This window comes from Dasypus novemcinctus, chromosome 31 (assembly GCF_030445035.2).
Source record: "Dasypus novemcinctus isolate mDasNov1 chromosome 31, mDasNov1.1.hap2, whole genome shotgun sequence".
In the NCBI taxonomy this organism is placed as follows: domain Eukaryota; kingdom Metazoa; phylum Chordata; class Mammalia; order Cingulata; family Dasypodidae; genus Dasypus; species Dasypus novemcinctus.
Window position 1 is genome coordinate 43,454,149 of NC_080703.1, and position 20,115 is coordinate 43,474,263.

Consider the following 20,115-nt stretch of genomic DNA (forward strand, 5'->3'; position numbering starts at 1 on the left):
CTCATCGAATTCCAAAGCACAGATTTTTAAGCTACAGGAAGAAGCAGACTTCTCATTAGCAAAAATGTGTTGATTGTAGTGGTTCCTAGTTTGATTAATAAAGATTTGCTTGAGCCTAGTTATAATGATTTAAAATTCAGGGCCCAAAAATACAATTCCTTTTTTTACCAACCTTATAACAAAAAACAGAAATGAAAAGGGAGGCACGACTACTGTCTTCACTGAAATAAAATGGACCATAAGAGGATACTATGAACAACAGTATTCCAACAAATTAGACATCCTTGATGAAATGGACAAATTCCAGGGTGCACACAAACTACCTACACTGACTCAAGAAGAAATAATTTCAAAAAGCCAATAACTAATCTTTGGAGAGATGACTATTCAAGTCTTTTGCCCATTTATTTAAACTGGGCTGTTGGTCTGTTGTTGAGTTGTAGGAGTATGTATGTATGTATATGTGTGTGTGTATATATATATATTCTGGATATTAAACCCTTATCAGATATGTGGTTTCCAAAAACATAAAGATATCACAGCTTATCAACATTTGAAGATACTGGTCCTTGATATCCTCTTAAGGAAAACTTGCCTCCAAATTTTAAGCTGGAAAGTCACTGGAATAACTTTAGAAAAACAATTACATGTCATTTTAGGTTTTCAGTACATACATTAAGAACTGTATACAAATTGTTCATAACGTCTGTGCTGATCTTCAAAACAACCAATAAAATCTCAATTATGAAAAAAATAAAAATTTAAAAAAGCCAATAACTAGTAAAAAGATTGAATCAGTAATCAAAAACCAAATATCTAAAGCCATCTTAAAAAAGAATAACAAAGTTGGAGGATCCACACTTCCTGACTATAGCAGTTTGGTTGTATTTGTGAATTCCAAAAATAAATACTGGATTATGTTTATGAACTGGTCTGTTCCTCTGGGCATATTAAATTATACTGGATTCAACACTTTCACTTTTACTTGATTAAATTATGATTAAGGCTTTGATTGAGCCGTGTTAATCAAACTACACAGCAAAGGAGTTAGTTGGAGTTTTGATGCTGGTGCCCTAGGGAAGTAAACACAGGAGAAGAACATATAGAGGAATAGAGACAGCTGCATGGACACGGCAGAGGCCCTGGGAAGCAAGAGAGCCTGATAATCTACAGCTGACCCTATGGAGAGAGCAGAGCAGCTGAGCCGAGAGAAAGAAACCTGGAGAGAGACAAGCCTTGTCCCAGCCTACAGCTGAGGTTGGAAGAAGCTGGGACCACGGAGCCTTGAGAGGAAGAGGAAGCCTGAACCCTGGCAGACGTGGGCAGCCGTCTTGCTCCAACACGTGGCAACAGACTTTGGTGAGGGAAGTAACTTATGCTTTACGGCCTGGTATCTGTATGCTTCTACCCCAAATAAATACCTTTTATAAAAGCCAAAAGATTCCTGGTACTTTGCATCAGCACCCCTTTCACTGACAAATACACTGACTTTCAAAATTATTCCAAATCAACAGTAATCAAAACAAATGGGGGGAGCGGATGTGGCTCAAGCGGTTGAGCGCCTGCTTCCCACAGGGGAGGTCCCAGGTTTGGTTCCCGGTGCCTCCTAAAAGCAAACAACAACAACAAAAAAAACACCAAGAAAACAAATGAACGAAAAACAACTAAGAGGAGCTGATGTGGCTCAGCGGTTGAGCGCGAGCTTCCTATATACAAAGTCCTAGGTTCAATCCCTGGCCCTGGTACCTCAAAAAACAAACACACACCCAGCATGGTACTAGCACAAGGACAGACACACAAACCAATGGAATCAAACTGAGAACTCGGAAATAAACCCTCATGTTTATGGCCCACTGATTTTTGACAAGGGTGCCAAGTCCACTCAATTGGGAAAGAATAGTCTCTTCAACAAGTGGTCCTGGGAAAACAGTACATCACACGCCAAAGGATGAAGACAGATTCTTACCCTAACACCATATACAAAAATCATCTCAAAGTGATTCAAAGATTTAAATATAGGAACCAGAACTAGGGAAGCAGATGTGGCTCAACTGAGCATCCACCTACAATATGGGAGGTCCAGGGTTTGGTGCCCAGGGCCTCCTGACCCATGTGGTGAGCTGCCTCACACGCAGTGCTGCCGTACGCAAGGAGTGCCATGCCACGCAGCGGTATCTCTTGCATAGGAGTGCCCCATGTGCAAGGAGTGTACCCCACAAGGAGAGCTGCCCTGCACAAAAAGCACAGCCCACCCAGGAGTGGCACCGCACACATGGCGAGCTGACACAGCAAGATGATGCAACAAAAAGAGACACAGATTCCTGGTGCCACCTGACAAGAATGCAAGCAGATACAGAAGAACACACAGTAAATGGACACAGAGAGCAGACAACGGGGGGTGGGGGGCAGGGGAGAGAATAAATAAAATAAATCTTTAAAAAAAAAAAAGAACCAGAACTAGAAAACTCGCAGAAGAAAGCATTAGGGAAACATTTTACATTTTAGGACATTCATGAGGCAAATTGGTTTAAGAAAAAAATAAGCGGGACTTGATCAAAATGAAAAACTTCTGTGCATCAAAACTTCATCATGAAAGTAAAAAGACATCCTATAGAATGGGAGAAAATATGTGAAAATCACATATCCTATAAGGACTTAACATACAGTTAATATATAGAATATATTTTAAAAAATCAGAGAACCTAAAGACAAGCCAATTAAAAATGGACAAAACACTTGAATAGAAATTTCTTCAAAGAAGATATACAAATAGGCCAAGAGTATATGAAAAGAAGCTCAATATCATTAGCTATTAGGGAAATGAAAATCAAAACTTCAGTGAGATACCACTACATACCTACTCGATTGGGTACTATTAAAGGAAAACAGAAAATAAGTATTGGAGAGTACTTGCAGAAATAGGTACACTCAGATGTTCTTGATGCGATGTAAAATGGTGCAGTCACTGTAGAAAACAGTTTGGTAGTTCCTCAAAAAATTAAGTATATAATAACCAGTATATAATGACCTGGAAATCCTGCTTCTAGGCAGATACCCAAAAGAACTGAAAAGCAGGCACTGGAACAGATTTTTGCACACCAATGTTCATAGCGTCATTATTCACAGTAGCCAAAAGGTGGAAGTAACCCAAATGCCCATAAACCAATGAATGGATAAACAAAATGTGGTATGTATATATGCAATGAAATACACTCAGCCGAAAGCAGTGAAGTTCTGATACGTGTTACAACATGGATGAACCCTGAAGACATGATGTTGAGTGAAATAAGCCAGACGCAGAGAGACAAATATTACATAATCTAACATATAGGAAATAATTAGAAGGTGCATATTCACAGTCAGTAACTGGAACACAGGTCTCCAGGGGCTGTGGTGGAAGCAGGGTGGAGAATTAATGCTTAATGTGTACAGTTTCTGTTTGTGGGGATGGAAATGGACAGTAGTAAGCGCAGCACAGAATTGTTTATGCAGTTAACATCACTAAATTGTATATTTGAAAATGGTTAAAATGAGAAATTTCAGATTGTATATATGTTACCAGAATAAACACTTTTTAAAAAAGAATACGTAAGAGAGCAGGATGTGGCTTAAGCAGTAGAGCACTTGCTTCCCGGGTGCAGTTTCTGGTGCCTCCTTAAAAAAAACAAAAACAAGACCGACCCAGGGGAGCCGACGTGGCTCAGTGGTTGAGCACCGGCTCTCCACATACGAGCTCCCAGGGTCAATCCCTGGCCCCTGCTACCTCAAAATTAAAAATTAAAAAAACTATGTTAACTGTGTAACATAAAGAGTGAGCCCTAATGTAAACTATGGACTATAATTAATAGTATAATTGTAATAGTGTCATCAGTTATAAGAAAAGTACCACACTAATGCAAAGTGTTAATAGGGCAAACTTTGTACTTTCTCTAAATCTATGATGTCTCTAATAAAAAACAAAATATTAAAAAGTAAATATAAAAAAAACACAAATACACACATAAAAGTTCACCAAAAGGCATGCTGTAGAATGTTCATTATACACCAACTGAAAACTATCCAAATCCATGCAATGGAAAAGAGCTGAGAATGCAGAGTTCACAACTACACACAATATGAATGAATCTCACAAATGCCATGCTGAGCCAAAGAAGCCACATGCAAGAACAGATGACGTACAAACACAGGCACAGCCAGTCGGATGGGCGACTGGCTCGAGAGGCACAAGAAGGGGCTTTTCAGGTACCAGTGATGCCCTATTTCTTAACCTGGCAGCTGGCTGCACGTATGTGTTTAGCTTGTGACAAATGATCAAGTTGTATGTATTTACTATACTTTAGTAAAAAGTTAATTTGAGGGAAGTGCATGTGGCTCAATTGGTAGAGCGTCCGCCTACCATACAGGAGGTCCATGGTTCAAACCCAGGGCCTCCTGACCCATGTGGAGCTGGCCCACATGCAGTGCTGATGCGTGCAAGGAGTGCCCTGCCACGCAGGAGTGTCCCCCACGTAGGGGAGCCTCACACGCAAGGAGTGCGCCCCGTACAGAGAACAGCCCCACGTGAAAAAAGTGCAGCCCGCCCAGGAGTGGGGCTGCACACACGAAGAACTGACCCAGCAAGATGATGGAACAAAAGAGACAGATTACCAGTGCTGCCTGACAAGAATACAAGCAGACACAGAAGAACACACAGCAAATGGACACAGAGAGCAGACAATGGGGGGGAAGGGGAGAGAAATAAACAATTGTTTAACCTCCATTCTTGACCACAGTCATTTATTTTAATCAATTCATGGTTATGAAAGTCATTTTGTACCCACAAAAGAAAAAAAGAAAAAAAAGTACCATACCTGGACTACCTCAGTGCCCTCGATTATTTTCCTGTAGTAGGACACAGACTGGGAACTAGTACTTCCTGCAACAACATAGGACCTCTCTGGATAAGCCAAGTCCCAAAACCTAGAGAAGAGGAAACATAGTGTGATTAACCTCTTAAGACAACAGGAGGAATTAATGATTGTTGGCTTACGCTTGTCAATGCATAGCTTATTTTCTTTCCCATTAGAAAAGACTTTTCTAGAATAGTATAAAATTATATATAACATATTAACAGTTGTCCCCGCAACAAGCTGACAATTTTAAACATGCAATGATGCAAGTATCAATGATAAATAACATCTGTATAAACCATGTTACATACTAACCACCTGTAATAACCACATCACATATTCAGCACGCTCTGAGCTACTGCACCTTATTTTCATGTCTGAGCCAGCTGTGAGCAGGATAGGATTTCCATCTGCAGGACTACAGTAGATGCCATGGACGCTGTGAGGAGAAGGCTTACAAGAAAGAGGTAGAGTCAAAAAAACAAAGCATTCTGTAAGTGGTGCCCTGTCTAGAGATGTGTTACCTGTCAGCAGCTGTGCCCATCATAGGCCTCTGGCTGCCTGTGTGTGCCGCAGCTGCTCCTTTCTTTGGGTCTTTAAAGGCATTTGCTATGTACCATTCTCAATAGACAGGCACAGCCTACTCAGCTTCTTGCAAATCTTTATTTCTGGGGCCACCCTGAGCAGGATACCAACTCTAAGAGAAAAATTCTTTCCTAACTTTTGCCCCAGTGAAACACCCATGGCACCGTGACAATTAAACACAAAAGTGTGTGAAAGAGGGTCATTTTCCATTTTTTAATGACTTCAGCTACAATCTGGGTTTTCCTAACTAAATGTTCTAAAGAGACATCACAGTCTTATGAAACTACCAACCAAAACGCCCAACAAAGCAGAAACTAGTAAGCCAAAGGAACTGAGGGGAAAAACCCATGCAGCCCTGGCCACATGATACTTGATGTTATTAAAACCCAAATTTAAAACATAACCCCCAAATCCCAACAGATATCATGTTTGGTAAAATGCCTGAAAGTGCTCAGGATGGGAAGTGACAGTGGCTTTATGTTAAAAACTGGACTCACACCTGTAACTCAGAAAGAGGCGGCGCACTGCTGGCCCAGAGAGTGCATCTCCTGTCGCCAGTTTCCATGTCCCACATGGAGACCTCGTTGTTGCCCTGGGCAGCTGCGGGAGACAAAAGCCAGAGCCGTTACTCAGGCAAGAAGGGCGCGGCTCCAGGGCTTCCACGTCCTGCCAGCGAGGCAAGTCGGCCTGCACCACGTCCCATTTTTCCCCATCTTACAAGAAATACTATTACTTTTAAGTAAAATTATAACCCCATGTCCAGATGGATGAGTGCAAAAAATGTTTCCCCTAACCTAGCAGTAAGTCTTTCCTGGTCCCCAACCAAGTGGAGAGAGCTGTGAGGGTGGAAAGGCAATCACAGACATCTTGCCCAAGAAGCCTACAGTCCAGAAGTGGAGGGAAGTGATGTAGAGTATAACATGACGACAGCAAAGCAGCAAAGTGCAAAGGCCCACCTGAGCTCAAGGAAGGAGAAGGCCGCAGCCGGGGGTGAGGCCCAGGGAGCTCTGTGGAAAGGAGGTGGTACTGCAGCTGGGCCTGGGAGGGCAGGGAAGGCTGCGCGGGCACAGCGCAGGTAGGCCATGCCAGGCAGAGAGGAGGGAGTGAGCGAGAGGCACAAAAGCTAGATCCCCTGGGTGTTTGGGGACTGAAGCACATTTGTGCAGGGAGGAACAAGATGACAGTGCAGAGCAAAGGGGCGTGCAAGCGCGCAGACGCCTAGAACCGCAGGCCCGAGGAAGACGACATCCCGCAGGCATTTCTGAGCAGGAAGGGTGACAATACCCCAAGGGGTCTCTCCGTAGTGAATATTTACTAAGCACCTACTACGAGCCAACCACTGTCCTAGACATATGGGAAAAAAGCAAAGAAAAAAAATTTGTTTCATGGAAAATTCCTAATATATTGGGTACAATAAATAAAAACACACAAAAGCCTGAAGGAGGATGTACAGTTTGATATTATTGATGAATTCCAAAAAGAAGTATTGGATTATGTTTATAAACTGGTCTTTTCCTCTGGGCATATAAGATTATACTGGATTCAGAGGTTTACTTGATTAAGTTGACACAATCAACCTCTTGTGCCATTAGGGCACTGAGTCCCTGCCCCTTGGTCAGTGGGGACTCACAGATAAAAGGCAAGGCAGAGGACAGAGTGGTGGGTTCTTAATGTTGGAGTTTGATGCTGAAGCTGAAGCCCTGGGAAGAGAGGAACCCTGAGCCCAGAGAGAAGACCTGGGAAGGGAGGAGCCCAGAAAGCCTGAGCCCTCGCAGCCGTCGGCAGCCATCTTGCGCCAAATAGACTTTGGTGAGGGAAGTAACTTATGCTTTATGGCCTGGTATCTGTAAGCTCCTACCCCAAATAAACACCCTTGATAAAAACCAATGAATTTCTGGTATTTTGCATCAGCACCCCTTTGGCTGACTAATACAGAGGAGACAGTTATTCAAGGAATGAGCCAGGAGGCCACGGTGGCCGCAGTCCAAGGTTGGGAGACCAGGAGCGGGATGGTGGGTATATCTTCATTTTGCTACTCTAAGGCCGACCCACACAGCACGGCAACAGGCCCCTGTGCTCTCTACCTTCTAGATGAGGTCAGCCTGTGCCCCCAAGGATTATCCAGGTCCTGATCCCTGGCATTTGTGAATGTGATCTTATCTGGCAAAAATGAATTTGCCAATGGGATTAAATTATGGCCTTTGAGGTGGGCCCTAAACGTAATCGCAGTGGCCTCCTAAGAGGGGTGCAGGGGAGCGGACAGCTGAAGCAGCAGGCACTGTGACCACTGAAGCAAGATGCCACGCTGCTAAGAGGAGGGGCCGAGGGCCGAGGACTGCAGCTCTAGAAGCCAGAGAAAGCAAGGGCGCAGGCTCTCGCCAGGCCCCTGGACTGTCCCTGGGAAATCCATTTCGGACCCGCGGCCGCAGAACTGGAAGAGGCAGGTGGGTGCTGTTCACGCCCAGTGGTGGCAAACTGCTAGAGCAGCCCTGGGGAGGCAGCCAGGCCTGTCCTCCGCCTGAGGTCCAAGGGAGGGAAGCCGTCACCTCGCGCCGGCCGTGCGAGCACCCCAGCAGCACCACTCCTCTCCAGGTGCTGTGCCCACACACCTTACCAAACTCCAGGCACTGTCCCCTCCCGGCGCCCTCTCCCTGCTACGCTGCCGTCACCGGCCCTACGCCGCTGCACCATCTGCTGTGATGTTCCCACACCCACACCTTTGCAAACAGCGCCTATGAAAACAAATGCTCCTCCAAGTAGCCTAACTCGGGTGTGCTGTCTGTTTCCTGTTGGAACCCTGCCTAATAAAGAGCATAAAAAATATGAGGTATCAAGGGTGGGGACGTCCACGATCACAGCAGAGCAGAATCAAGCATTCGGTCCACATATAAACTCCAAAAGAACTCTAAGAACACGAGTCTGGGCAGCAGGGTATTATGCATTCTCCCAAGACCAAGCCCCACCATCTGAAAGCTGGCCCTCCACTTTACCTGCAATTACCCAGGACTGGTAGAGAGGGTGCATTGAGAGGCGCCTGATGCGAGCCCTGGAAGGATGACAGTGACTGGAGATTGGCAGCTGGAACCTCATGTCCCAGCAAGCCATGGTACCACTGCTTGTACCTGCAAGAGCACAAGCACGAAACGGTGAGCACCTGAGGGTCGAGTAACAGAGACACGCAGTGCTTATCACAACGCCGTAACAGAGCTCCTTAATGAATACACACTGAAAAAGAGTAGCTCATTAATTACCCACCCCGTTTTTAATTGCCAAAGGGACCCACGAAATCAGAAGCCCTAAAGAATAGATATAAACTGAATTTGGTAAGTCAAAATGTTCACATTTCCTTAAGTAACCGGAGACGTTTTTCTGGCATTCAGTGATCACCAGTCCCGAGTGCGGCAGCTTTATGGCTCTCATTAGATTTCAATCATTTCCGTGTGCCCTTTCTCTAAGACATTCTGGAGCAGGTTTGGCTGTCCAATCACAGCAGAAAGCAGGTGAGGACCTGTGCATCCGCCCACAACAGCTCAACCCCACAGCAAGAGGGCCTCCTCATCCCAGGACAGCACCGTGTGCTCTGACCTAGGGCAGCTGGTCAGGACAGAGGCACAGGGCGCGTTCTTGGGCTGGCCTCCAATTCCAGAGGACATTGGGGGGTGGGGAAAGGCAAGGGGCAGCTGGGTCTTTCTGCTTGACACCCGGCCACTCTCCAGGCCGTGGCTCAGCCAGCCACAGGCAGCTCCCTCAGCGCTCACCGGGGTCCCAAGGGCATCACTACCTTTGCTAGTTCTCTGCTGTGCAGTACCTACGCTTCTGGCCTGGCACTTCCTGAACCTTTGAAATTTATTCACACAAAAGGAAACAAAAGAATGCATTCCATATAAACGATACAAAAAGCAATAAAGGAAAAGGCAAGTACCTAACCATGTCATAAATGCAGAGTAGGGACTCTGGAAACCTAAACTCAAGCACAGCAATTATAATTCCTCTGAATAAGGGAACAAAGTAGGAAAAAAAATAACAGATGTGGTAGCTTCTCAGGAGACAAATTCAAAGCCCCGGGGGTGGGAGGGTACAACTGAAACCAGAGGAGAGCAAGCAAGACAGAAGACATGGTACATCATTGGCCTGCGAGGAAAAGGTGAGACAGGCAGGAATAATAACCAACAGTTCAGCTCCTCTCCCTTCCCAGGCACTGGAAGATGTTTCTACGCCATTTGACCCTCAGGCAGTCCTCAAAAGGAGCAGCCTGGGTCAAGAAGAGCAAACTTATGTAGCTCAACTGAGCTTACTGGAATTCAAAACTGTGTCTGCCCAAACGCAAATGCTGACTTCCATAAACCAGGCTTGCTGCTCCCCTGGCAGAAAAGGGAACGCCAGCAAATGTGGCCACTAGAACGATTAAAAAGTAGAGGCTCGTGTCAGCACAAAAAACGGGAGACTTCCATGTCTTGATATACCTGATTTCACAGTTACAAATCTGCTTTCTCATGAAAACAAGTGATTATAACATAGTAATCATGAAAACAAAGGAGACAACAAACGAACAAAGAGGAGGAAGGGACAAGAGCCTACACGAGAAGTCTGGGCACCCGGCATCGCCCGGGCTAGGACTGGAAGGCCGCTCACCGATGCAGAGCCAGCACTGGTGGATGTCCACAGCAAAGGAGGTGATGAGGCCCGCCTTCAGGTCGTGCTTCAGAGTCCACGCGTTGCTGGAAGACCTGAGGTCCCAGCCCATCAGAGACCCGTTCACGGTGGCGTAGGCCAGGACGGACTGCGAGCCCGAGTTGAAGTGATGCATATCCACCACACAGCCGTCCTCCTTCTGGTCTAGGATTCTAGGAAAATAACAAAGGTGAGAGGCATGGACTTCTCCAGCCACTAAAATCATGACACCAGGCTCCATTCAAAATCAATTTATTTTTTGGTCCATGAGCAGAAAATAAAAATTGTGTAACCCATCAACAGAATCATAGCTAAGGCTTTTTTTTTTTTAATTTTAGACTTACAGAAGAGTTACAAAAATAGTACAGCAAGTTCTTACATACCCTTTTGCCCAGCTCCTCCTCAGGTTAAATCCCACATAACCACAGAACATTTATCAAAACTAAGAAATTAACCTTGGTACAAGGCTGTAAAGTCCAGAGTACACCAGATCTATCCAGCGTTGCCACGAGGGCCTTTCTCTGCTCTAGGGTCCCAGCAGGACACTTTAAGGCATTTAGTTATGTGTCCCTGTCTCCTCCAATCGGTGAGAGCGCCTGTCTTTCACAACCTTGACATTTTTTAAGACGACTGGTTAGTTATTTTGTAACTGGCCCTCTACTGGGGTTTCTCTGAAGTTTTCTCATGATGAAACTGAGAATGTGCAATTGCACAGGATGCCACAGAGGTGCTGTGCCCTTCTCTGAGCATCGCGGGGGGAAAGTAAGGCATCAGTAAGCACTGCTGGGGAGGATAACCCTGATCACTTGGCTAAGGTGGGAACCGTCACAATTCTCCACGGCAAACTTATTATTTTCCCTTTGTAATTACTCAATATTTAGAGAGAATACTTTGAAACTATGCAAAAATTCTGGTTCTGCCTAAACTTTGCCCACTAATTTTAATATTCATTGATGATCATTCCTGCAGCAATTATTACTCTAGTGGTCTAATGGTGACATTCTATTTCTCACATTCCTTTTAAATTTACGGATTGGAATTCTTCTGTAAAGAAGAGTTATCACTTCTTCCTCATTAATTTATTGATGCAGTCATTTTTATATTAGTACGGACTCATGGATATTTATTTTATTGAGTTATAATCTAATATTATATTTTGTTGCTTAAGGTGCCCCAACTTTGGCCCTTGGAAACTTTGAGGTTGTTTCCTGTGCCTTTTCAATACTCTTTTTATCAACACTTCTGAAGTTTCTGACACCACTGAATCCTCCAGGCTCACCTTCTGTTTTTCCCACCCCGCTCCTGGAGAACGGTATGTAGAAGCCAAGATCTAGGTGCTGAGTACGCTCACTGCTGTGGGGGTGCTGCTGTGCTTCTCAATGGACAAGTGAGGAAAAGGGCACACTGCTGTGTGCACACCTCTAGCCACCTGTGGTGTACACACACGTGCTTTATACACACACACAAGTGTGTGTACGTGCACACACACAGGGTCCACACTGCTATCTCTACCCTCTCCAACACCAGGGCTTGTTCTAGCCTTCTGCTTTTCCTTACTTTAACTTCTTTCTCCAACAGTGAGAAACTGGGCTTTCAAAATACGTGCACTTATGTGTTCAACCTCAGTATACAAAATAATTTCAGATTTGTTAGCCCTGTGAAAAACAACCAGCTAGAACCCAGTGCTAGTGCCCAGATCCTTCTGTCACTTGTCGTGCAATATTAAAGCACTGTTTTCCAAAGTTTCGGAGGCTGGCTCCTTCATTACCATCACTCTCAAAGGGATTCTGTGATCCATATGTCAGACAGACTCAGCTATCACAGCCTGCACACCCTCCCCCCACATCCCAGTTAACTGTTTTTTAACTTACATACAGGAAAATTCACTTTTTGTAGTGTAAAGGCCCTACAGATTTTGGCAACTGCTTAGCTGTGTGCCTACTACCACAGAAACATACAGAATAGATCCACACCCCAAAAATTATCTTGTGCAGCCTCTTTGTAGTCAACTCCTCCACATATCCCCACCCTCTGACTCCTCCCCATATTTTAAGTTTTCCGGAATATCATTTAAATAGGAAACATACGATGAACAGCCTTTTGGGTCTGGCTTCTTTCATTAACACAATGCTTTTAAGATTCATCAATGTTGCTATATGAATCAATAGTTTGTGTTTGTTGTTTTGTTGTGTTTGGGTTTTTTTTGCTGAGTGTATTCCATTGCATGGGTGTACCCAATTTTTTTCAAGCTGAGCATTTTTAAAACCAAAAAGAATATCATAAAGTACACTGGCCAGCCTCTCTGATCAATGCATACCATGCTTTGCACATTGTTTTAGTTTTATCTCTCAGACTAGGAATTAGCAAACATTTTCTGTAAAGAGCCAGATACTAACTATTTCAGGCATGGCAAGTTACATACATCTCTACTGCACATTCTTTAGTTTTTTAAAAACCCTTTAAAAATGCAAAGATCATTCTGAATTCATGGGTCATGCTACAGCTTTGCTGATCTCAGTTTTAGATAAGCAATTTATATTTATGAACATTCTAATACTGACTATATTATCCCTAGACTAGATGAAAAATCCAAATGCTAAATGAAATGTGAAAAAGTTTCACAAGTTCTAATTATTAACAGCCCAAACAAGAGTTGATCAAATTGAATAAAACAAAAAAGACTTATGCAAGATTTGTTTGGCCGATCCTGCTCTCAGACAGAATAAAATCTAAACATCCTAGCACAATCTCCCAACTGTGCAGTCATCCTCTGTTGAAGTCTGTTTTAAAGAAAACTGGCAGGTATTTGTTCTTAGTTAAAGGCCATATATAATGTTTCCTGGACAAAAGCTGCCCCAATTCCTTCAATGAATGAATATGTTGAAAGTAACTATTTTTAAATGCAAAAACAAAACAAAACAAGAACTCCTAGATGACTCAACAAACATCTCTTTCTGCCTTGGTACCTGATGGTCACAATTTACAATCCACTCCACTACAGCCACCCCTCATTCACTACAGCTGGCTTTTCTAGTCTCCCTGTGGGGCCACGACCCTCAACCACAGTGCCTTGTTGAACAGCTAACTCACACTTGGTCTCGCCTTCTCTATGCCTTCTCTCCAGCACCCTCAGGCTGCCTCCCACCATCCTTGTAGCATGGCACCTGGCACAGTGTTGAAATTGTCAGGTCACTTGTACTTTTCTCCCTATAGACTATAGTTTCCCACAGAACATGTTTTCTTTGCTTTTAGTGCACTCTTGTGTAGCACTTAGTTGAAAATTGTTCTGCTTTGTCTTTAAATAAATTATCATGAATGTGTTTAATTTGTAAGCAATGACAATTTGGAAGAAGTGAAGGAAATTCTTAAATAAAACCAGATAGTATTTTGTTTTAAAATGCTAAGATGAATCATCTGTCTAAATGCTACAATCCATGTTCCCATCAGCTACAGAAACTTTAATGCCAAGCAACAGAATGCTGACAACATCTGACTTTTTTTTAAAGTAGAACACTCAGATTCTCAAAATCAGCCAGAGCTGTACTTTTAATAGCTGAGATGGAAGATGTAACTGATAACTGGGTTATTCACAAGACTCCATGCTGGGATGAGCTACAAGTTCAAAGACGTCCTTCTGACCCTTTCACAAACTAGCAGAAAATAAGACGTGTAGACATTCTGAAGATAACTGCATGTGATAGTTTTGAGTTGAAAGCACAGTTTTATGTATTTCATGTGCTTAAAAAAAGAAGTACAATGTAAGGGGTTCTCAGTTGATACAAACTACACTGGGGGGTTAAGAATATAGCAGGACACTAATGCAAAGTTTAAAAGAAGACTAACGATAGGTACCTGCTTTGTAGAGCATGAATTTTAGGAGACTTGGGCAGCTTGGAGGCCTCGATCCCGAGAAGCTGGACAGCACCATTATCAGACGCGACGGCCAGGTAGTGGGAGCCTTGGCAGAAGGTAAGTGTCTTCACTCGCCCTCCAATTCGGCTGTATGTCAGTATAGATCTGAATGAAAGAAAAACAAGGTCTCATTTCTGAAAGGGCTACAAACACATTATTAATGCTAAGACCATATAAATATCCACATGACTTTTACCAAACAAAATTACCCCTTTGAGGTTCATTTTATGTCCCTGATCTCATAACAAAAATAATCCTCCCAAAAGCACTACTAACAGATCACCTTTTCTTCTAATATTTTAAAGGACCCCCTTTACACACTTCTCTCCTACCTTCAAAAGACTGACCCTCTTCTTCTCCAAACAGAACTCCTACACTGTGGTCCTGAGCCAGTTCTTAAACTCTGGCAGCACCTTAAACGCTTACTCTTAAACCCTCAGTTGCTCTGTATCCCCTACGCTGAGGCCAGGCACAGCAGGAAAGGCACTAGCTCTGCACATAAAGACTTGAGTCCCAGCACTGACCACCTATGTGATCTTGGTCGAGGCACCCAACCTGCCCTGTGCCTCCGTTTACTTGTCTAAATACCAAAACTGCCCTAGTTCTCTATCTAGGTCATTGTGAAGAAACAGTAATATATAACCATAAGCATTCGTATATACAAAATTTATGAGAATATTCAGTTTCTTCTACACTCACACTGATCACTCAAGCCGTCTTTTCTATTCCTCCTTAAATTTACTGCCAAACTTAGAGAACACAGGAGGTGCACTGTCACCAGCTCCCCCACGGTCCCTCTCTGCATAAGCTGCACCCTCACCATTCTAAGGGCTCATGCCTCTAAAATGTCACAAACACCTAATTACCTAATTTATTAATCCATCTTTTGTAATTTATTCACTTCATTATACAAGCTAATACATGTTAAATGTACAAACATTAAAATACAAAAAAAAAATCATTTATCGTTCTACCAACACTGCAAAAACACTATTAGCATTTTGTTATATATCCTTCCAAAGAGTTTTATGCATATTACAACACATACTTGTTCTCAGAAATATGGAATCATACTTTATATCCTTTGTCATCTCTCCGTGGTTCACTTTAAATAACACTTTTATTGAAATACAATTCACATACCATAGAGTACAACATTTTAAAGTGTACAATTCGCTGATATAAATCATTACTAATTCCAAAACATTTTATCAGGTCCAAAAAGAAAACCACCCATACCCATGAGCACTCACTACTTGTTCCCCCCTCCCAGCCTCTGGCCACAAGAAATCCAGTTTAATTGGCTGTGCATTTGCATGTGCTGGACATTTCACAGATACTCAGTCCTCCATTAGTTTTCCTTTTGTATCTGGCTTCTCTCACTCTTCATTTTCAAGGGTCATGCGTATTGTGCACGTACCAGTAAGTCATTCCTTTTTATGGCCAATATAGTCCACTGAACGGATATACCATATTTTGTCTATCCACTCATCAGTTAATGGATAAATCTGGGTTGTTTCCACTTATTTACTATTATGAATATGAATAATGTTATTCAAAGTATATTTTTTATGGACATATGTTTTCAATTGGCTTGGTTATATATTTAATATCTACAAGTGGAATTACAGGGTCATATGTTAATGCCAGGTTTCTTAGCATTTTGAGAAACTGCCAAAATACTGAGTGCATATAAATGTTATGTTTATATTATATTAAATGTTATGTTTATGTTTATATTCAGACATAATAGCATTATGTCTGAAAAACAACATACATACCTTAAATAAAAAATACTTTATTGCTAAAAAATGCTAACCATCATCTAAGTCTTCAGTGAGTCATAATCTTTCAGCTGGTGGAGGGTTTTGCCTCAATGTTGATGGCTGCTGACTGATTAGGGTGTGTTGCTAAACACTGCGGTGGCTGTGGCAATTTCTTAAAATAAGACAATATGACATTTGCTAATTTGATTTGACTATCCCTTCAAGAAAGAGTTCTCTGTAGCATGTGATGCTATTAGACAGCATTTTGCCCACAACAGAACTTCTTTCAGAACTGGAATGACAAATGTGGACTCTATCTAAGCCAAACTCAGCATGTAAATGCATTACCTTTCCCTTGGCGTGGGACATGACTCCCATGGATAAGCCTCCCTGGCATTGAGGGATTACTACCAAGCACCAACTAACAGTGCAACTAGAAAAAGACCTTCACCAAAAGGGTGAAGAAAAATGAGTTCATAAGCCTAAGAGACTTCAAAGTGAGTCAGATCATTCTAGAGGTAACGCGTATGCACGTCTCAGCAGGATCTCACTGACTGCCACAGTAAATATTGCTTCAAATAGTGAGGCTCCTGAGGGCACTGGAGACATCCAGACACTATAAGCAGTGCAGACAGCTCAGGAGTTTGGCACCCTGCCAGAGGGCCCTACTTTGGAATTTATGCTCCCCAGTGTGACAGAGTTGGACTCAGTTGTGTTTTCCCTACACACGGCTCTTCTTCCCCTTCCATTTGAACCCATAGTTAGTACTAGAGTTAATAGGTTTATGTCCAAGAGATTTAAATCTTTGGGCCTTCCATGTGCCAGCTGGGCCCTGAATCTCAACAGAGTTGCAACACCTACTCTCCAATTGACTGGACTCACCCAGGACAACTAACAAGGACATAATGATGGACAACGCCCATCCCAAGGAACAGAGAGAGTTTATAACTGCAAGCAAAACAGTCCCATCCATCTGCCCCATGTGATCTAAGCCCCCTCTCTATTAAGAGGCAGAGTGGGCATCACCATCCCAGAAACTTTAGAATTGGGGAATGAATGATAGACTAGAGTAGACTTACTGTTATTCTATTACAGACTTACTGTTATTCTATCAATGGAAGAACTTTTATCATTGATGTGGAGGCAGTGGCCACCGGAGGTCTGAGGGGAGGGAAAGTGAAAAATAGGTGTAATATGGGAGCATTTTCAGGACAATGGAATTGTCCTGAATGACACTGCAATGACAGATACAGACCATTATATAGCTTGTCATAACTTACAAAATTGTGGGAGAGAGCTTAAACCATAACGTAAAATATACTCCCCACTTACTGGAAATGCTCCAATATATGTTCATCAATTTTAACAAATATACCACACTAATGAAGGATGTTATTAATGTTGCTAAGTGTGGGAGGGATAGGGAGTGGGGCATATGGGAATCCCCTACATTTTCTATGTAACATTTTTGTAATCAAAGTATCTTTTTTAAAAATAATTTATGGGGCAGCGGACTTGGCCCAGTGGTTAGGATGTCCGTCTACTACATGGGAGGTCTGTGGTTCAAACCCCAGGCCTCCCTGACCCGTGTGCAGCTGACCCACGCGCAGTGCTGACGTGACCAAGGAGTGCCCTGCCATGCAGGGGTGTCCCCCACATAGGGGAGCCCCACGTGCAAGGAGTGCGCCCTATAAGGAGAGCCGCCCAGCGCGAAAGAAAGTGCAGCCTGCCCAGGAATGGTGCCGCACACACGGAGAACTGACACAACAAGATGATGTAACAAAAAGAAACACAGAGTCCCGTGCCGCTGACGACAACAGAAGCGGACAAAGAAGACGCAGCAAATAGACACAGACAACAGACAACCGGGGTGGCAGGGGAGGGGAGAGAAATAAATAAATAAATCTTTAAAAAAAATTTATGTATACTTAAAAAAATGGAGTCAATCCTCTCAAACTCTGCCAATGCTTTTATCAACTAAGTTTATATAATATCCTAAATCCTTCGTTGTTAATCAACAATGTTCATAGGATCTTCATCAGGTATAGATTCTACATCTCAAGAAACCACTTTCTAACAAAAGAAATCACTTCCTTTGCTCTCCAGACAAAGCAACTCCTGATCTATTCAAGTTTCATCATGAGATTGCAGCAATTCAGTCATAGCTTCAGGCTCTACTTCTAATATTAGCTCTCTTGCTATTTCTACCACATCTATAATTACTTCCTCCACTGAAGTCTCGAATCCCTCAAAGTCATCTATAAGGATTAGAATCAACTTCTTCCAAACTCCTATTAATGTTGATATTTTGACCTCCTCCTATGAATCAAAAATGTTATTAATGGCAACTAGAGTGATGAATCCTATGAGAATACTTTGGTTGGTTTGATCTTCTGTACAGACCACTAAGACTTTCTCCATATCAGTAGTAAAGCTATTTAGCTTTCTTATCATCCTTTTGCTCACTGGAGTAGCACTTTTAATTTCCTCCATGAACTTTTCCTTTGCATTCACAACTTGGGTAACTGGCACAAGAGGTCTAGCCTTCAGTCTATCTCAGCTTTCAACTGCCTTCCTCTGTAAGCTTAATTATTTCTGGCTTTTGATTTAAATTGAGTGACATGTAATTCCTCCTTTCACTTGAACACTTAGAGGCCATTTGTAGGGCTATTAATTGGTCCAATTTCAATGTTGTTGTGTCTCAGGAAATAGGCAGGCCAGAAAGGAAAGAGATGAAAGAATGGCTGGTCAGTGGAACTGTCAGAACACATGTGGCATTTATCAATTAAGTTCACTGCCTTATATGGGCACAGTTCGTGGCACCCTAAAACAATTAGAACAGCAAAATCAAAGATCACCATAACAGATATAACAATAATTGAAAAGTCCAAAATATTGTGAGAATTGCCATTCTTTGGCATGTGGATATCCACTTTTTCGAGCAGGGGTTGCTACATTCATTCTTTGGCATGTGGCTATCCACTTTTTCGAGCACCGTTTGTTAAACGGTTTGTTAAACGATTGTTAAAGAGACTATTCCTTCCCTATTGAGTGGACTTGGCAAAGAATAGGGTTTATTTCTGAACTCTCAATTCAATTCCATTGGTCTTTACATCTTTCCTTGGGCCAGTACCATGCTGTTTTGATTCCAGGCACACCTCGTTTCATTGTGCTTCACTTTATTGTGCTTTGCAGATACTGCATTTTTCTTACAAATTTAAAGTTTGTGGCAACCTTGCATTGAGCAAGTTTATCAGCAACATTTTTTCCAATAGCGTGTATCACTTCATATCCCTGCGTCACAGTGTATACTTAGCCAAAGGGGTGCTGATGCAAAGTACCAGAAATCTGTTGGCTTTTATAAAGGGTATTTATTTGGGGTTGAAGCTTATAGTTACCAGGCCATAAAGCATAAGTTACTTCCCTCACCAAAGTCTGTTGCCATATGTTGGAGCAACATGGTTGCTGATGTCTGCCAAGAGTTCAGGTTTCTTGGGTTCCTCTCCTCCTGGAGCTTATTTCTCTCTGGGCTCCGCTGCCCTGCTATCTCCACGAGGCCTGCTGTAGACTATGAGGCGACCAGCCCTGTCTCTCTCCCTGGGGCTCAGCCACGCTGCTTCTCTGTGTGCTTCCTTCCCAGGCTCCAGCTCAAAACTCCAACTAACTCTTCTGCCATTTTGTTTTCTCTGTGAGTCCCCACCCACCAAGCAGGCAGGGACTCAATGTCCTACTGACGTGGCCCAATCAAAGCCCTAATCAAAATTAAACATGCCCAGAGGAAAAGACCAATTTATAAACATAATCCAATATTTCTTTTTGAAATTCATCAATAATATCAAACTGCTTCACACATTTTGGCAATTCTCACAATATTTTGGACTTTTCAATTACTGTTATATCTGTTATGGTGATCTGTGATCTTTGATTTTGCTGTTCTAATTTATATTCTTTGTCTGTCATCTCCTGCTAATATATAAGCTCCACAGAAAAGGAACCATATCCCCGCTGTATCCCTGGCACCTAAAGCAGTGCCTGTCACAGAGAAAACCTTCAATAAGTATCTGCTGATTGATTGATCAATGAAACGATCCTCTCAAAGGGTATGTTACCTGGTAGTGGTGGTCTTCCCTTCCATCTTTTGACTGTTCCAGATTTTCACTGCACCATCATTTGAACATGTTGCAAAGAGAGAGTGCTCATCAGAAACGCTAATTCGATTCACAGCAGATTTGTGTTCATGAAGATGTGCAACTAGTAGCCCTTTTGGACGCCACCCTAAGGAAAAGCAAAGA

General features: G+C 42.8%; 1 protein-coding gene across 2 annotated transcripts in view; it reads right to left on the reverse strand.

Annotated features, from left to right (window-relative positions):
* Positions 1–20,115, reverse strand: part of PIK3R4 (phosphoinositide-3-kinase regulatory subunit 4) — an 89,777-nt gene that overhangs the window by 3,757 nt on the left and 65,905 nt on the right. For both annotated transcript variants that reach the window (XM_004482741.4, XM_023585833.3), the window contains exons 13-19: positions 19,933–20,098; positions 13,998–14,162; positions 10,107–10,318; positions 8,465–8,596; positions 5,974–6,074; positions 5,254–5,342; positions 4,851–4,959 (exon numbers count right to left, since the gene is read on the reverse strand). In XM_004482741.4, coding sequence (XP_004482798.1) covers positions 4,851–4,959; positions 5,254–5,342; positions 5,974–6,074; positions 8,465–8,596; positions 10,107–10,318; positions 13,998–14,162; positions 19,933–20,098 — 974 coding nt within the window. The remainder of the gene's footprint in view (positions 1–4,850; positions 4,960–5,253; positions 5,343–5,973; positions 6,075–8,464; positions 8,597–10,106; positions 10,319–13,997; positions 14,163–19,932; positions 20,099–20,115) is intronic.